Source organism: Ranitomeya variabilis, chromosome 8, assembly GCF_051348905.1.
Source record: "Ranitomeya variabilis isolate aRanVar5 chromosome 8, aRanVar5.hap1, whole genome shotgun sequence".
NCBI lineage: Eukaryota > Metazoa > Chordata > Amphibia > Anura > Dendrobatidae > Ranitomeya > Ranitomeya variabilis.
Window position 1 is genome coordinate 189,550,735 of NC_135239.1, and position 19,022 is coordinate 189,569,756.

Genomic DNA, 19,022 nt, shown 5'->3' on the forward strand with positions numbered 1-19,022 from the left:
CGACAAGTTAAAAATAATTTATTGCAGCAAACCATTATGGGCAGTGGTCTGACTATAGGGTACAATGTACATATAAAACAGCATAAATTAAGTCATCTGATCAGAATTCTCAGCCAACGGAAATGTAAAATACTGAAGATAATCAACATTAATTGATAATTACAAAGAGAAAAGGTTTCAACTTGTAACAGTCAAGAGTTTGGGGGAAAAAAAAATCAATTCTACATGGTTGATGATCCAATGGAACGGTGTTAATATTAATCTGCCAATCGGTGTGGGCGCGGCTCCTGATTGGTCAATAATTGCTCTAAATGGCGATACTCACGATGCTGAGCGGTGCACGGACACATAGGGCCAGATTTTTTTTTTGCTAGCTTTAGTTGCTGTGCGCCCATTTTTCATTTGTGCTCATTCTTTTAATTTATGCCCTTTTATGTTCTATTTTTGTTTTTCTGTTTTTTTGTTTTTTTTTCCCCCATGATCATCATCATGGTCGTAGTCTGGAGCCTCCAGAGGTTTTTGGTTGATTCATCAACTGCATCATTTAAAAAAAAATGGCAAAATGTTTACTGCAAACGTACTCCACAGTGATGTGATGGACGACTGGAATTTCTGTACAAATTGTGCGATATTTTAGTGGAACGGTCACAAATGAATATTTTTGCCCCCCTCCCCCCCAAAAAAGCATTTTTATTGTTTTGCGCCAAATTGTGAACTATATGAGCCATTTTTTAACAATTTGGTGTAGAAACCATTAGCAATTATTACAAGTAAAACCCACACATCGCTCTGTGCACACGCGGCATGCAGGAGCGGACAATTTCAGCCTCCGGAGCAGCGCTCTTCAGAGCTGTTTTTTTTTTTTTTTCCTGGAGGTCTTATTACCCGGACCCCATCAAACCAGCAGCAACGTATTAGAAGGCATATGGGTCATCTAAGAGTCCAGGCTGCCCTTATGGCTGGGGGTCTGACCACTGAAAATTCTGAATGAATGAGTGAATGAATGATCAACCACCACTGCCATAAGTGGGGTTCTACTCACATAGGGGGTCCTTTTGACCCCTATTCTCAGGAACAGTGGGGTTCCTATGGTCCGACCCTCAGTAACTGTGAATATAACCAGTGAACATGAAAAAAAAAAAAGACTCCGACAGGGGAATTAGTATACACATAATATTTGAAGATCTTTGCTGAGCAGCAGTTAGAAGCAGCTTCTAAAAGGCGCATAGTGATGGTATTTAAGGGGAAAATTCAATTATATGATTTCCAAAAAAAGCTAATATGGCTTCTCCCTGCCCCATCCACTCACTGCGCATGATTATTAAGAGCATAAAAAGGGTAACAAATCTCTTAGAAAGTAAGGAATACAATCCGACGTCATGAACCAGATCCGGTTACTTCTAATGTCCATCATGGTTTTGCTTTCCTCCTATCGATGTCCGTATGTTACTGCACCCATAGCACAATATTATATAAAAATATACCACATATGGATTCTCCTCTGGGTACAGTAGTAAGGAGGCCTTCAGCCTCGCACCTGGGGGACCCAAAAAGCCCTGACCTGTGTCTGAGTCACCGACAGTCAGTATGGAAGAAGTGAAGGGTGCGCGGCCGTGCGGTGCTGCGCTCATACCACGGTCAGTGTCTTATTGCCTGGACCCCACGTGTTTCACGAGCTGTAGGTTTTCAGTAAGATCTCCTGCAGGTCTTCGGGCACTTCCTGAATGATGGTGTCCACCTGTCCCTGCAGCCTCTGTAGTGTTCCTGCGCTCACAGGTAGTTGCTCTCTTTGTGCCAAAGCCTGTAAATGGCCACACTGATCAGTAAAGAAACCATCCATACAATAAATGTAGGCGCTTTCCCAAAATTACAAACATCTCTTGGCTCCGCTGACATGTCCGTTTTATTAAATACCTGTATGCTCCATTAAAAGGATTATTCCCGTCTTCATAGATGGACATTGTCAGATAGGAGTCGTAAAAACAAGCAATTTTACAATTTACTGTTTATTAAAAATATTTGCCGTTTCTGAGATATTAACATGTTCCTTTTGTTTACAGCTCGTTGCCTTGGAGACCGACCACCGCTGGTGTCTCTTGTAAGTGGCCTCTGAAGCTCGCCAGGATTAGAAGGTGGTATCGGATTCCAGCTTCAAAACAGTGCTTATAAGCGCAACAGAAAAGAGCTTGTAAGCACTGGGCAGGTTCTGCAGTCTAGAAGTGGTGGTCGGTCTCCAAGACAACAAGCTGTAAACAGACAGTAGAACCTGCGCAGTGCTTGCAAGCCCTTTTCTATTAAGCTTGTAAGCACTGTTTTTAAAGTTATCCAGGATCAATGATACCTCCTAATCACGGCCAAATACAATACAGTGCTTACAAGCTAGAGCACAGGTGGTCGGTCTCCTAGGCAACGAGATATAAACTAAAATGTTAATATCTGAAGAACCAATGCAAATTTTAGTAGGCAGTAAATTACACGGGTGATTCTTTTTGTAAGCACAGTCCGACAATATCCATTTATGAAGATGGGACTAATCCTAAGTGGCAATTCTGGAGCATCTTGTCTTATAACACTATATTGTGCCGTTCCTCTTTTATTCCTCCTGGAAATATAGGAATACAATGAGAACTCCATTTCTCGTCCTCAGGGCGCGTCACAACATTGCTAACACTGATTGGACAGGAGGAGACTGTATAGTGACACCCCCGAGGGACCAGGAGAAGGGATTGTCCTACCCCTGTGCCTCCAGGAGGAATAACAGAGGAAAGACAAAATGCAGAGTTCTATGGAAAGCTGAAGAATTGTTATTCTAGGGGAATACAAGAATACGAATTCAGAACAGATAAGGGAGATGAAAAGATCTGATTAAGGCTGGTGTAATGTGGCCACAAGCCCCGGGCTCCCTGCAGACGTACTGAATGGAGGGTATGTCAGCAATGATGTCATGCACTATGGCGGGCACGCCGATGTCAGCTGCCAGCTCCTTCACATGATGGGGGGCAATATACCTGAAAGGGGCCCAGGATGGGGGGGACATTATACCTGAAAAGGGCCCAGGGTGGAGGGGGATATTATACCAGGAAGGGGCGCCCAGGATGGGGGGGGGGGGTTCATTATACCTGAAAAGGGCCCAGGATGGAGGGGGAGGGAGGGCATTATACCTGAAAGGGGCCAGGATGGAGGGGGTGGGGGGGGCATTATACCTGAAAGGGGGCCAGAATTGACATTATACCTGAAAAGAGGCCCAGGATTGGGGGGGGGGCATTATACCTAGAAGGGGGATATTTTACCTAGAAAAGACCCAGGATGGGAGAAGTTTTACCAGGAAGAGACCCAGGATGGGGGACATTGTACCAGGAAGGGGGATATTATACCTAGAAGGGGCTCAGGACAGGGGACATTGTACCAGGAAGGGGGATATTATACCTAAAAGGGGCCCAGGATGGGGGACATTGTTATATGGGGAACAAATATATGTCTTTATAGGATCTAGAAAGCTCTAAATTTTGTACTGCCACCCATAGGACTCTAGTTACGCCATCTGTTAAAGGGGTTGTCCACTACTGGCTGGCTGGTGGCAGGGCTCATGTTACGCCGCCAGATGTTGATGCCAGTGCACCAACAGAGGGGCAGTGTACTGAAAGCAGACGAGCGGGGCGGTCATTTTTTTTCCCCATTTCTCCAGTCCCATTAAGAAGGGAATGTCTAGTAGTGGACAACCCCTTTAAGGAGTTGGTCATTATCTGGTTCAAATAAAGAACACATTTAGGGTTTTAGTTGCACAAAGCCCATAGATAAATCAGTTGCTGATACTCACCAGTTTATTTTTAAGTTTTAACACCAAATCCACAGACTCCACCTCAGTGTGTTCCTGAACCCAGATGAGCAAATCCTAGACTCAGGACACAAAGAAAGGACGACTCAGTCAACCCCATCAATAACGGATAGCCACTTCAGATTTGTGCTTGACACAATGCGACCTGTATTGTGTGTTAAGGGGGCTGGCTGAGTGTTCATTTCCATAGCCAATCCAGACCCCTAATTTGTTATGTGTGATAGACAAGGGGGCTGTCTCAGCTACAGAAATGTATGGGAACCAGACCCCTAAGGCTGTGTGCACACGTTGCAGATTCTTCGTGTTTTTTTCGCATTTTTTCGCTATAAAAACGCTAAAAAATGCATACATTATGCATCCCATCATTTAGAATGCATTCCGCAATTTTTGTGCACATGGAAAAAACGCATCGCGGTAAAAAACGCAGCATGTTCATTAATTTTGCGGATTTCCCACTATATTATTGCATTGGGAACCTCCGGAAAAATTCGCAAAAAAAAAAACTGCACCAAAAACGCGGTAAGAACGCGAGAAAAACACTCAAAAAAAGCATGCGGATTTCTTTGCAGAAAATGTCCCGTTTTGCTCAGGAAATTTCTGCAAGAAATCCTGAACGTGTGCACATAGTCTTACCCTTATTTATCATGTCTGTGAAAGATAAGGGGGCTGGCTCAGCTATGGATACAAACAATACCCATCTCTCTGATCTGTCCTATATGACAAATAATGGGGTCTGGCTAACAGGCTAATTTCAATAGCTAACTGAGCCCCCTTATTTAACATATGTGACAGATAAGAGGGTTATTAAAATTAACATTCAGCCAGCCCCCTTCACACACAGGAAAAGTTTTATGAGTCAACCCCAAACTAGAACAAGTGATATCATCTTTGGATCTGGGCACCATAATTACAATGTAATACCAAGTTGTATATCTTTCTTTTATACTCCCTTATTAGGTTTCACACATCTGACATTCCCAGAACGTGATGTCCGAACCACTCGCAGCTCACTTGACCTGACCAAACTCAACAACCCAGCCCCTTCCAGATATAATGTCCCCCCCATCCTGGGCCATTTCCAGGTATAATGTTTCTTCACCCCCCTTTGATGGGCCCCTTCCAAGTATAATGCCCCCTACATGCTGGGCCCCTTCCAGGTATAATATCCCCCATCCTAGCCCCCTTCCAGGTATAATGTCCCCTCACCACCCTTGCTGGGCCCCTTCCAAGTATAATGCCCCCAACGCTGGGCCTCTTCCAGGTATAATGTCCCCCCATCCTAGGCCCCTTCCAGGTATAATGTCCCCCCCCCCCCCCATCGTGGGCACCTTCAGGGTATAATGTCCCCCGCCTACCGGTCCCCATTCAGGTACAATGTCCCCTCATCAACCTGGGCCCCTTCCAAGCGTAATGCCCCCCCACCCTGGGCCCCTTTGAGGTATAATGTCCCACCCCCCCCAATGCTGGTCCCCTTCCAGGTATAATATCCCCCCATCCTGGGCCCCTTCCAGGTATAACGTCCCCTCATCCCCCTGGCTGGGCCCCTTCCAGGTATAATGTCCCTCCCCCCCAATGCTGGGCCCCTTCCAGGTATAATTTCCCCCCCCATCCTGGGCCCCTTCCAGGTATAACGTCCCCTCATCCCCCTGGCTGGGCCCCTTCCAGGTATAATGCCCCCCATCCTGGGCCCCTTCTGGGTATAATGTCCTTCAGCTACTGGGCCCCATTCAGGTATAATGTCCATTCATCATCCTGGGTCCCTTCCAGGTGTAATGCCCCCCCCCCCCCCATTCTGGGCCCCTGCCAGGTATATTGTGTCCCCACCCCCATCCTGGGCCCCCTCCAGGTATAATGAGTATATAGCTCCAAGAATGTAGAGTTCAGGTCAGAAAACAGAGGGGAAGTTTGGTCATCACGATCTGCACCCTAAGGCCGGGGTCACACTTGCGAGTCTCTCGCCTCAATACCTGGCACTGCCGCCGGCACTTGGGACTGGAGTGTGCAGCTGCATGTATTTCTATGTAGACTCCTGTCCCGAGTGCCGGCGGCAGTGCCGGGTATCGATGCGAGTTTCTCGCATTGCACTCACAAGTGTGACCCCGGCCTAAGTGTGAATATTGGACCAATTACCTCGTTACAAAGTGCCTCGAGCTGAAGAGCCTCCAACTTCTGCATCATTTCTTTTCTGCGAGCTCTGAACCAGCCGTCAAAGTTTGGGGACTTCAAGAAATGTCTTCGTTCATTAAAGAAAAAAAATAATTGGTATAAGAATTGGGCTTTTCGGGCATACGCTTATAAAGGGGTTCAGTACAAGTCCCATGTAAAGTTACAATGATTGAGACGTTACTAGTAGGAATGCACATGTTCGAGAGTCTCAGGGTCCGTGTACAGACCACGATTTCCGGACCGGCCGCAGATCTCAGGAACCTCATACATGCCTATGAGATAGTGGAGTTTGGGTCAGGAGATCCACGTAAAGTCCAGAAATCGTGGTCCGTATATTTATGGTGGCTGTGTGCTCAGCTCAGCCGGCTCCGTACGGCTCCGGGGAGACAGCAGCAGTAATTTTATCACTATCTGAGATTATTCACCCGGGTTTAGCGCTCTATATATCTTTGCCAGCCAGGGAAATAGAAGACTAAATTAAGTGCTGCCAGAGCTTGCAGCATTAACTTTTTACATGCAGAAATTGCTATTGAAATGTAAAGAGTGTGACAGAAGAAGATTGCTCCCTCTGTCACTCTATCAGCTCCCTGCAGCGTGATCATGGGGAGCCAATGGTTGCCATGGCCTCCGATGTGTCATAGAAAACTAAAAGATTGTTTTGAACAATCTATTAGACAGTATAACAACGACAGGATAAATAATGCTACAGAAACTTGCTGCAGTAAATCCAATCTGCCACAAATCACGCAGTTTTTGGTGCATTTTTGCCCGATGTGATACTCCCCTCGCTCCGCCGGTTTCTACATCACCATGATTTAAATGTCCAATAAAGAAGAGCTGTGAATTAAGATGCCATTATAAAAGCCAAGAACAATACTGACCTGTACAGGCCAATCCAGTCTCCTTTTAACCGAGACGTGAGTTGAGGTCCCGTCTTCTCCAACGTCTTCATGAACTCCTCCTGACTGAAGGGCTTAAGCTGCGGAGGACTCTGCACGAAGAATACATGGAGGCGATATAAAAACATCCAACCAAATACAACAAGCGTTAAAACTTTACAGAAGTCCACGTCTACCTACCTTCCACGGAGAGATGCTCTTCAGCAGAGGCATCAGGCTGGCAACATATCGTTCCTGCAGGCAGATAAGTAAGGTTAAAGGGACAGTAAACGAGTATTGATAGGTGGGGGGGCCAATTGCAGAGACCCACACTGATAGGTACAACGTGGAACTTTTAACCCCACGGTGAGAAGACAGAATCCATCCTGAGTATGTGGCATGTGTCTTGTCTTATCACTTCTGTGTAATGGTGATCAAAAGACACTGATGGGCGGAAAGTTTCACATTTCTATTCACGACCCTAAAAATTCCTATTGGCTCTTAGTCCAGAAATAACTATTCCTTTGTCTGCGACACTATTTACATGTGCGAAATAACTAGAAATCCTGGGTACACCATACAAGGCTGTGCTGCATTGGTTTCCCGAACACTCATAAAAGAAAGCTTACTAATTTGGAGTTCAAAAGGCATAGAAGAGAGTGTATTTAGCTCACACCCACTTCAAAATGAAGTGGCAGGTCAGATCTCCGACTAACACACCAATCATTCTCTATGGCTGCGGGAAAAAAACGTCAGCAGCCCCAAAGAGAAGGAATACAGTAAAGCGGTGGAACATGCACACTGTCGATCCATTCTAAGAGGTGTAAAGTCTCCTGTTCTGCCGAATGGCATTATTCCCAGCTGTCGGACCCCTACCGATCAATGAGTTATCCCTTGGATAGGTGATGACTTGCTTTCACCGGAGAACCCCTTTAATATGAAAGTTATATATATATATATAACTTTAGGACTTACCCCAAGAAGAGAAGATGGATGTCAGGAATTATAGACACTTACCAGAGGAATGATGAAGCTCTGAGTCAGCTCTAAGAAATGACGTCTGAGAATCGCGTTCTGCGCCTCCGATGGGCGCTTCTGCTGAATTCCCTAAAAACAAAAGAGTCGAAAGAAAAAGCGAAGAAGGTCAGCATCCATGTGATACAAGTTACATAATGTAATATATAATAATATGATCAGCTCGTTAACCACAGCTAAACACGGCCTTAATTATTTGATCAGCTAACTGGAAGCGTATGACCATAGAAAACCAAACAATTAGATACTAAAATATTCGGGAAAGGACGGATTAAGTAGCTAGATGACATCCTCTGCACTGCTGAGCTCTGCGGGGACATTCGGCATAATGGAAGGCACTTTATGGGATTTTGTTTCAATTTGTGCCAAGTTGTTCCAGATGGGGTAATTTCCATCATACACTCAGTATGTTCACCATTTTTCCTTCTTGGTGTTGCAGTTGTCACTGTTTAGGTTGGAGTTATGGAAATCACAGGATTGATAGACTTATGCAAATGATGAAAAATTTTGAGAAAAACAAATTTACATCGTTACCATAACATTGTAAATATATTCAGCTTTCAGCATTGGCTGCGATCAGTGAAGTTATTAATGGCTGTCTGAGGAATGTTCTGTCGCACTAAATACAGTTGGGCAAATCATCAAGATCCACAGCTGGCAGCTCCTTTTGTAACTGTCACCCAATGTCACCAATGATGGAGAGACAAGTCCGGAGAAACTGGTAGCACATTTAGGCCATGCAAGCTGCTCATAGTAGTACAATCAGCACATTGACCATGCTACTGTAAGCAGCTTGTATGGTCTAAACATACTTCCATGGCCAGCAGCGTCTCCAACTTGTCTACCATGAAGAACATTTGGGATATCATTGGTAATTGCAAAGGGAGCTGGCAGCAGAGGATCTTGATGATTTGCCCAAGTGCGTCCAGCACAACAGAACATTCCTCAGATGATCATTAATAACCTCACTGATAGCAGCCAAGGCTGCAAGAGCAGGGGATTTGTGCATGTGGCACTCATACTCCATACTGAAAAATTCAAAAGGTTTTTGAAAAATTTGTTTTCATTTTTCCATCATTTACAGATTAGTAACAAATCCACCCACCCTGTGATTTCCATAATTCCACGGCTTTTCCTGCTGTTGTATTTTTAATGTTGGATAGTGTGTATTATCCACAAGTGATTTGTAAATTTCCTTCTGGACAATGTGGTGCAAACCGCAAAAGAGAAAAATACTCGTGCACCATTCTCAAGGTATTAAAGGGATAATGCAATGGCTGGGTGTTAAATCTTTGGGTGACTTAGTTTCCACTGGTGGGATTCCCACCAAACCCTAAAATAAGGTACTTGGGGCTCCCGTTCTCTCTTATCTGCAGCCAGGAGGAGTTGATAGAAGCCTCTGGTTGCACAGGTGCCGAAAGTAAAAGTGAAGTGCTGCTCCACCTGCTGCAGCATACATACAACGCCGGCTGCCTCCTTGAGACTTTATTTTAGGTGGAATTTCGGGCCCCATACTGGCAAAATTTTCAGGGTCCCCTTGAGACTCCAACCCAGCCCCACCTCCACCCCTCGATCTGTCCACAGTCCCACCACCTTCTCTTGAAAAAACGCCATTTCTGCACCACGTCCTCACCAATCACACATTAAACAGTTCCCATCACCAGATCACATACATAGCCGGCAGCTTTTGTTTTTACCAAAAGATTTTTTAATCCGCCACCAAGACAAGGTAGACTCTTTTGGCCGAGCTCTACTCTACTGTATCCTGTTAATCATTTGTTAAAATATCCAATACAATTTAAGTATATTTTTATTTATTTTTCAATTTTTAAAATGACCAATAATACCACATACAAGGGACAAATACCACCACATAATGACCAGATCATATATTACCACCACATAGTGACCTATAATACCACATACAAGAAATAAATACTGCCACACCATGACCAGATCACATATTACCACCAGAGTGACCGTATAATACTACATACAAGGCACAAATACCACCGCACCATGATCAGACACCATATTACCACCACAGTGACCAATTAATAGCACATACAAGGAAAAAATAGCACTACGCCATGACCAGACAACATATTACCACCACATAGTGACCTATAACACCACATACAAGGAACAAATACAGCCACACCATGGCGGGACCACACATTATCACCACATAGTGACCGAATACTACAATACTGATCATTAACAAAAAAACACTACTAATATCACCATAAGTGCCATTATACACAGGAGATCTGTACTTAGTATGCAGTGTCTGTGTACAGTTAATACAGTGATCAGTGACATACACAGGAGCTCTGTATATAGTGTCAGTGTACAAGTAATACAGGAATAACCAGTGACATTATACACAGGAGCTCTGTATATAGTGTCAGTGTACAGGTAATACAGGAATAAGCAGTGACATTATACACAGGAGCTCTGTATATAGTGTCAGTGTACAGGTAATACAGGAATAACCAGTGACATTATACACAGGAGCTCTGTATATAGTGTCAGTGTACAGGTAATACAGGAATAAGAGTGACATTATACACAGGAGCTTTGTATATAGTGTCAGTGTACAGGTAATACAGGAATAACCAGTGACATTATGCACAGGAGCTCTGTATACAGTGTCAGTGTACAGGTAATACAGTGATCACCGGTGGCATTATATACAGAAGCTCAGTATGTAGTGTCAATGTACAGGTAATACAGTGATCACCGGTGACATTATACACAGAAGCTCTGTATATAGTGTCAGTGTACAGGTAATACAATGATCACCGGTGACATTATATACAGGAGCTCTGTAAATAGTGTCAGTTTAAAGGTAATCCAGTGATCACTAGTGACATTGTACACAGGAGTGCTGTATATAGTATACAATGTATAGTGTCAGTGTACATGTAACAGTTAACACACTGATTCACCAGTGACGTCTCTAGGTGAAGTCTTTCATCTTCACTTTTCATGTCCATCCAGTACAGACTGACATAACTGTCTTATTTCCTGCAGAAACGAGTCCTGGCTGAAAGAAGTTAACTAGAGCTCCGCTTGCAGAACACATTACTTAATTTTTCCCAATGTCTACACTACACTAGTGGAAGGAAAACAAGCAACATAGTGTCGCTCTTAACAGCAATAGGACCCCTCACTGAAAACAGTATCCTCAAAAAATAAAATACATGACTGCAGTAATAATACCCCTTACTTAGCCCCTAGGGTAGTAATATCCCTCATCCTGGCCCCGTTGTGTCTCATTCCTGGCTCCATCCATATGTTCTCCCATCCTGCCGGCATTAGTATCTATTCTCCCCATGTGATGTCCCATCTTGCTCCATATGATCTCCCCATCCTGTCCCATCTGTCTCCATCCTGCCCCATCTGTCCCATAATCCTGCACCATGTGTCTCCATCCTGCCCCATCTGTCTCTATCCTGCCCCATGATCCTTCACCATATGTCTCCATCCTGCCCCATGATCCTGCACCATGTCTCCATCCTGCCCCATCTATCGCCATCTGACTTCATACATCTGTCTCCATATCGGTCTCCATCCTCCTCATGATCCTGAACCACATGTCTGCATCCTACATCATAGCTCCATCCTGCCCCATGATCCTGAACCATGGAGTCTCCATCCTGCCCCATGATCCTGCCCCATGTCTCCATCCTGCCCCATGATTCTCCATCGTGCCCCATCTGTCTCCATCCTGCCCCATGATCCTGAACCATCAGTCTCTATCCTGCCCCATGTCTCCATCCTGCCCATGATTCTCCATTCTGCCCCATGTGTCTCCATCCAGCCCCATGATCCTGAACCATGTGTCTCCATCCAGCCCCATCATCCTGAACCATGTGTCTCCATCCTGCCCCATCATCCTGAACCATGTGTCTCCATCCTGCCCCATCATCCTGAACCATGTGTCTCCATCCTGCCCCATGATCCTGAACCATGAGTCTCCATCCTGCCCCATGATCCTGAACCATGTGTCTCCATCCTGCCCCATGATACTGAACCATGTGTCTCCATCCTGCCCCATGATACTGAACCATGTGTCTCCATCCTGCCCCATGATCCTGAGCCATGTGTCTCCATCCTGCCCCATGATCCTGAGCCATGTGTCTCCATCCTGCCCCATGATCCTGAACCATGTGTCTCCATCCTGCCCCATGATACTGAACCATGTGTCTCCATCCTGCCCCATGATACTGAACCATGTGTCTCCATCCTGCCCCATGATCCTGAGCCATGTGTCTCCATCCTGCCCCATGATCCTGAGCCATGTGTCTCCATCCTGCCCCATGATACTGAACCATGTGTCTCCATCCTGCCCCATGATCCTGAGCCATGTGTCTCCATCCTGCCCCATGATACTGAACCATGTGTCTCCATCCTGCCCCATGATCCTGAGCCATGTGTCTCCATCCTGCCCCATGATCCTGAACCATGAGTCTCCATCCTGCCCCATGATCCTGAACCATGTGTCTCCATCCTGCCCCATGATACTGAACCATGTGTCTCCATCCTGCCCCATGATACTGAACCATGTGTCTCCATCCTGCCCCATGATACTGAACCATGTGTCTCCATCCTGCCCCATGATCCTGAGCCATGTGTCTCCATCCTGCCCCATGATACTGAACCATGTGTCTCCATCCTGCCCCATGATCCTGAGCCATGTGTCTCCATCCTGCCCCATGATACTGAACCATGTGTCTCCATCCTGCCCTATCATCCTGAACCATGTGTCTCCATCCTGCCCCATGATACTGAACCATGTGTCTCCATCCTGCCCTATCATCCTGAACCATGTGTCTCCATCCTGCCCCATGATACTGAACCATGTGTCTCCATCCTGCCCCATGATACTGAACCATGTGTCTCCATCCTGCCCCATGTCACATGGTGCAGGATCATGAGGCAGGAAGGAGACAGATGGGGCAGGATGGAGACACATGGTCCATGTGTCTCCATACTGCCGCCCAAACATATTGCGGCTTGCCACTTTCAATATGAAAAAAAACCAAAAAAAAAAAAAAAAAAAAAAACACTTTCTCCTTACCTGGCCGTGGTCCACCCCAGGCATTTTAAGTGCGTACTCGCCGGCGAATGACAATGATGTCATACTCCGGCGATGTGCGCGCTGACGCCAGCTGCCAGCCTCCTATTGGCTGGCGGCTTTTAACTATTGCTGTGCGGGCCGGCACGGCTATAGAGTTTAGCTGAACCTGCGCCTCGTTCTCAGGTTCAGTTACTGCACTGGCAGAAGCCTGCCGCTGGGGCCCGATGAGAAGAAGAGACAGGGCTCATTGCGGGCCCCCTCTGCTCATCGGACCCCATACGCCTGTCAAGGCAGTAATGCCCTGATGGCCGCCTGCCTAAACCTAATATTTATTGATCATGCCTCTCCTAGGTGACAACACTTCTATTCTTAATGTAAATTAAGCAATAAAAACTCCGTTGAGCAATCCAACTAGATAATAAGATATCATGACCTCACAAAATAGAGTGAAGTAGAAGCAATTACAGGGTTTTTGGGAAACGTGTACATATTGCTAGAACCCAATTCCTGGGACCCGCACCAATCCTTAGAACAAATGGGACACTGGTCCTGCATATCATTTACCGGCATAGTATTGCGCCTATCATCTGTGCAGGGAATTACAACACATCTCCATGTGCTTACATGGTGTCAAAGGGGAGTTACATATAGTAAAATTCACTATAGTTCAAAATACCGTCATGTCCCTTTAAATTATCAGTGACTACCATGGCCATAAACAGCCAATAGGATTGCTAGATTTGAATTTGAAAAAACCCCACAAACGTCAGTTATTCTCAGTCTGTTCTATCTCAGCGGAAAGTGAAGACGGACACCTGCGGCCCCCGCGACATATCAGGTATAAACCTATAATATTATATAAGTGACTCATCACATATTCATACAGAATAACCCGAGATGTTCTGTTACTAATTGTTCTAATTTACCCCAATACTTCACATACAGACATGTACATGATGAGGAGCCGGCGGCTGATACTCCGCTGTCACATCTTATTGGATGGGTACAATATTTACGATCAGCTCCGTCCTCCATAGAGAGCGGAGAACGGATCAAAGTCAATTATTCTGAATATTCCTCCTTATACAGCACAGAATAATGGGGGAGGGCAGATACTGGATATGTAACCGTCATATCCTGCACATTGCCCAATGTTGCCTTTGCCCCGGCAATGCCTCCTAAACACACAGACGGCGTTTCCCAAAGCTTCCAGTAACAGTACACCCTGGTCAATGGCATCTGCCCAAAACGTAACCGTACACCCTGGTCAATGGCATCTGCCCAAAACGTAACCGTACACCCTGGTCAATGGCATCTGCCCAAAACGTAACCGTACACCCTGGTCAATGGCATCTGCCCAAAACGTAACAGTACACCCTGGTTAATGGCATCTGCCCAAAACGTAACCGTACACCCTGGTCAATGGCATCTGCCCAAAACGTAACCGTACCCCCTGGTCAATGGCATCTGCCCAAAACGTAACCGTACACCCTGGTCAATGGCATCTGCCCAAAACGTAACCGTACACCGTGGTCAATGGCATCTGCCCAAAACGTAACCGTACACCGTGGTCAATGGCATCTGCCCAAAACGTAACCGTACCCCCTGGTCAATGGCATCTGCCCAAATGCCAAAAACCTATTCTGACTGTTCTGCTATTTTACAGGATTTTGATAGATTTCAACACGAGTGACGACCACAGCGAGACCATGTGGACCGGACCTTCATCCTGCGTTGGATCAGGTGAGATACAACCATTCTCTGTCCTGTGGTCAGACGGCTCCCAAAGGCTTCACCTTTCTTTATCTTTGGGATGTGTTAGGTTTCCAGTAATTTTCCCCAACAGAGGTCGACATCGCCGGTCTGAGCAGAACATGAGCTTCATAGGTAGAGAGGGGAATACGATCACTGGCCATGAAGGCTACAGTTGGATTCCATCTTCCATGTACAAAACACATTTTTCAAGCTTCTTCTTACTGACATTTCTGTTCCTAGAATTTAGTGGGATGGTTAGCAATATGGCGGTCAGTAGTGCCACCCTGTTACATCCTCTCTGTATGGTTATGGGTGATCCTTATATTTGGTTCTTTTCTCTTCAGTTGACATCACACTGGAGGAGGCATTCAGAAGACTGGCCTTCTGTATGAAGCTTCTGCCGTCACCCCTCTACAAGATGGAGGTTAGTGAGAAGACGACTATATCGCTGCCTTTAATTTTACAAGGGTGTATAGGAATGTCTTATTACATGAGTAACTTAATCCGGCCTCATGCCGACCAGCCCAGAAGCCCAGAAGAAATATACATCAAGGCATGAATATGAAGAGCGGCCTGCACCATCCATGAAGACCACCCAGATCACAGAACAAGAAGCAAGGGCAATGCGGGCTAAAGTACTGTGTATGGACCTGGATGAAGAGCAGGGAACCCAAAAGGAAGAAAGGAAGAAGAAAAAGGTCAACATCACAATTAAGATCGGCGCCAGAAGAAAGACCACAAGAGAGGCAAGAAGAAGCAGCAGGACAGAGGCCAGAAGAAGCAGCAGGACCACGCAGTGCCACATCCTCCAATACATTAACCAGTATTTGAGAGGAAAGAAGAACATCATCTGGACAATCCTGCTAGGACCTCTCAGCCGATAACATCATAAACGGCAAATACTGGGAGGTAAGTATTAAAAAAAAGAATAGTAATAAGAGCGGTAAAATATTAGAGCAGCAATATATTAATATTAGCAGGCAAAAATGTAATAAGTAGTAATTATAGTAAAAAAATAGTAGGAATAAAAATGTAAAAGTAATAGTATTAGTAGTTATAACAGCAGGTTTGATCTAGCAGTAAGTAACATAGGGACCTTATTATTGGTAGGGGCGTAGCATTAATAATAATTCATAACAATATAAACAATTAGTTACAGTAGTATAAATAGGACATAGAGAAGTAGTTGTGATAACAAGGTAGTCAGCTAGTATTAACCACTATTCTATTAATATAACACTAGATACACATTTTATTAGAATTAAGCGACTTGATCCAGGGTTTTAGGACCGATCGCCTTTTCCCGGGGTCAAGAAGGAATTTTTCCCTTCAGGCACAGATTGGCTGAAAGTGTCCAAGGGTTTTTGCCTTCTTCTGGATCAAAAGCATATACATAGTATAGTAGTAATATTTATAGTAGAAAAGGAACAATAGTCTATTTATAGTAATAGCAAAAAAAAAACAATTAAAGCTGCAATGGTAGAATATCTATAATAAGGAAGAATAAAATAATTATAATAGTGATTAAATTAATATTTTAATAATAAGCATATAGTAATGATTTTAGTTTTAATACTAGAATGAACATTACTTAGAATAGAAACAATAATAATAAATAAATAACAATAGATAATGTGGGAGGATAATAATAACCATAGTATTAGTAGTAGGGTTTGATCCAGGGTTCTAGGACTGATCGCCTTTTCCCGGGGTCAAGAAGGATTTTTTTCCCTGAGTCACAAATTGGCTGAGTGTGTCCAGGGTTTTTTGCCTTCTTCTGGATCAACAACTTTAGACATAGGGGCTTTATTTATAGCGGTTAGTGTAGTGTTAGCAGGGGCTGGCTGGCACTTTTCAGCCTGGGGGGCAATCACAAGGTAGTGGCCCTCGAGTCGCGGTGTCCCTCCTTTTCCCTGCTTACATCTGGCCATTGCATTGAAGAAGTAGAGATAACAGGCTTTAAAAACAGGCTGGTATGTAGATACGGGAACAGAACAGAGTTTACTCTGGAGATATTGGAGCAGAACCGAGCTTCCTACAGAGATATGGGTGCAGAACCGAGCTTAAGGTACCTTCACACTAAACGATATCGCTAGCGATCCGTGATGTTGCAGCGTCCTGGCTAGCGATATCGTTGAGTTTGACAGGCAGCAGCGATCAGGATCCTGCTGTGATATCGCTGGTCGTTGCTGAAAGTTCAGAACTTTATTTGGTCGTCAGACCGGCGTGTATCGTCGTGTTTGACACCAAAAGCAACGATGCCAGCGATGTTTTACACTGGTAACCAGGGTAAACATCGGGTTGCTAAGCGCAGGGCCGCGCTTAGTAACCCGATGTTTACCCTGGTTACCAGTGTAAAATGTAAAAAAAACAAACACTACATACTCACCTTCGCGTCCCCCGGCGTCCGCTTCCTGCACTGCCACTGACTGAGTGAGCGCCGGCCGTAAAGTGAAAGTACAGCACAGCGGTGACGTCACAGCTCTGCTGTTAGGGCCGGCACTCACACAGTGCAGGGAAGCAGACGCCGGGGGACGCGAAGGTGAGTATGTACTGTTTGTTTTTTTTACATTTTACACTGGTAACCAGGGTAAACATCAAGTTACTAAGCGCAGCCCTGCGCTTAGCAACCCGATGTTTACCCTGGTTACCCGGGGACCTCGGCATCGTTGGTCGCTGGAGAGCGGTCTGTGTGACAGCTCTCCAGCGACCAAACAGCGACGCTGCAGCGATCGGCATCGCTGTCGCTATCGCTGCAGCGTTGCTTAATGTGAAGGTACCTTTACTACAGAGCAGTGGCATAACTACAAAGTTATGGGCCCCGATGCAAACTTCAAATGGGGTCCCCCCCATGCCAAAATATATAGGTGAATTAGAAATGGTGACACACGCAAACGACATCTGCGTTAGTAATACCTGCACCATTATGGAATTAGTTGTAGGCTGGATTCACAAGAGTGAAGTACACGGTCTATATACAGACCACAACCTCCAGCCTTGTGGAGGGTATCCCAATCCGAACTCACACCCTCATGTGTCTATGGTAATACGCTCCTGTAAACCCAGCCTAACAGGGATGACCCCTTATAAATGGAAGTGTGCCCCTCTAAACCCTGGTGGGGAAAGTCACATCCTGACAAGTAATATTGCCAATTCTCCAACCATAAATTGTGCATTTCCAGAGCTGGCAAATGGGAGTTCAATACTAGAACACGTCAACTATGATTCCCATCCCGCCTCAAGGAAGTATGGCAGACAGGTGTGATAAGCCTATTAAAAGAACTACTGCCACACACATGGATGTGTAGTGCCCGTGTATGGACATGTCAGAGGTTAGAAAGAAGAAAGCTTGGTCCCTCTTAGCTTCTGGCAATGTTTTACCTCAGCTCACATTTGGGCCATAACATTGTAAAACAGGTAGACACATTTACCCACTGACCCTACTATTCATAAGGAACTGCTGTCTACACCTTAGTTGCCCACTGTATATAGTCAGTGTGGGGATGTGGGCTACAGAACAACACAGGGCGATGATACTGCTACCTGAACCCTTCAGCTGCCCCACAATATGCAGGGAGTAAAACCAGTACAAAGTATGGCAGCCTCCCTGCAGAGCTGTCCAGGGCCGGACTGGGACTAAAAAGCAGCCCTGAAACACAAACCCCACAAACTATAAAACTCCCCCCACACCCGATCAGTGGATTTTGCTTTATTGTGTTGTGCCCTTCAACAGTCCTCTTAAAGGCGTTAGTTGAAGAGCCACGTGTAAATGCCGCAGCAGTGCGCATGATCGACCACCTCTATAGAGCGCCTGTTCTCGAGATCATGGGGGTCCCAGCGCTCAGACTCCAGCGACTACAAAGCTCTCGGGAATGGGGATTACTTGGCATAATCCATTTAAATGGGTTTTCCAATATAAACCAATATTAACCCTCCCAAAGACCAATGTCGCCTCTCCAAGAACAGGACAGGAGCAGTGGTACTGTACAGTGTATATACACAGGACAGGAGAAGTGGTACTGTACAGTGTATATATACAGGACAGGAGGAGTGGTACTGTGCAGTGTATATATACAGGACAGGAGGAGTGGTACTGTACAGTGTATATACACAGGACAGGAGAAGTGGTACTGTACAGTGTATATATACAGGACAGGAGGAGTGGTACTGTACAGTGTATATATACAGGACAGGAGGAGTGGTACTGTACAGTGTATATACACAGGACAGGAGAAGTGGTACTGTACAGTGTATATATACAGGACAG

General features: G+C 45.4%; 1 protein-coding gene across 3 annotated transcripts in view; it reads right to left on the reverse strand.

The window, feature by feature from the left end:
• The window catches only part of DENND6A (DENN domain containing 6A), a 50,238-nt gene continuing 31,216 nt past the window's right edge, over nucleotides 1–19,022 (reverse strand). The window contains exons 15-21 of one of the 3 annotated variants that reach the window (XR_013218720.1): nucleotides 7,897–7,986; nucleotides 7,081–7,134; nucleotides 6,883–6,992; nucleotides 5,966–6,068; nucleotides 3,818–3,892; nucleotides 1,099–1,801; nucleotides 1–1,052 (exon numbers count right to left, since the gene is read on the reverse strand). Coding sequence is in view for 2 of the 3 variants with exons in the window: in XM_077278576.1 (XP_077134691.1) it covers nucleotides 1,670–1,801; nucleotides 3,818–3,892; nucleotides 5,966–6,068; nucleotides 6,883–6,992; nucleotides 7,081–7,134; nucleotides 7,897–7,986 (564 nt within the window). In the remaining variant the exon portion in view is untranslated. Of the gene's footprint in view, nucleotides 1,802–3,817; nucleotides 3,898–5,965; nucleotides 6,069–6,882; nucleotides 6,993–7,080; nucleotides 7,135–7,896; nucleotides 7,987–19,022 lie in introns of all 3 variants that reach the window. The other 2 variants (XM_077278576.1, XM_077278577.1) reach the window with 2 other exon arrangements.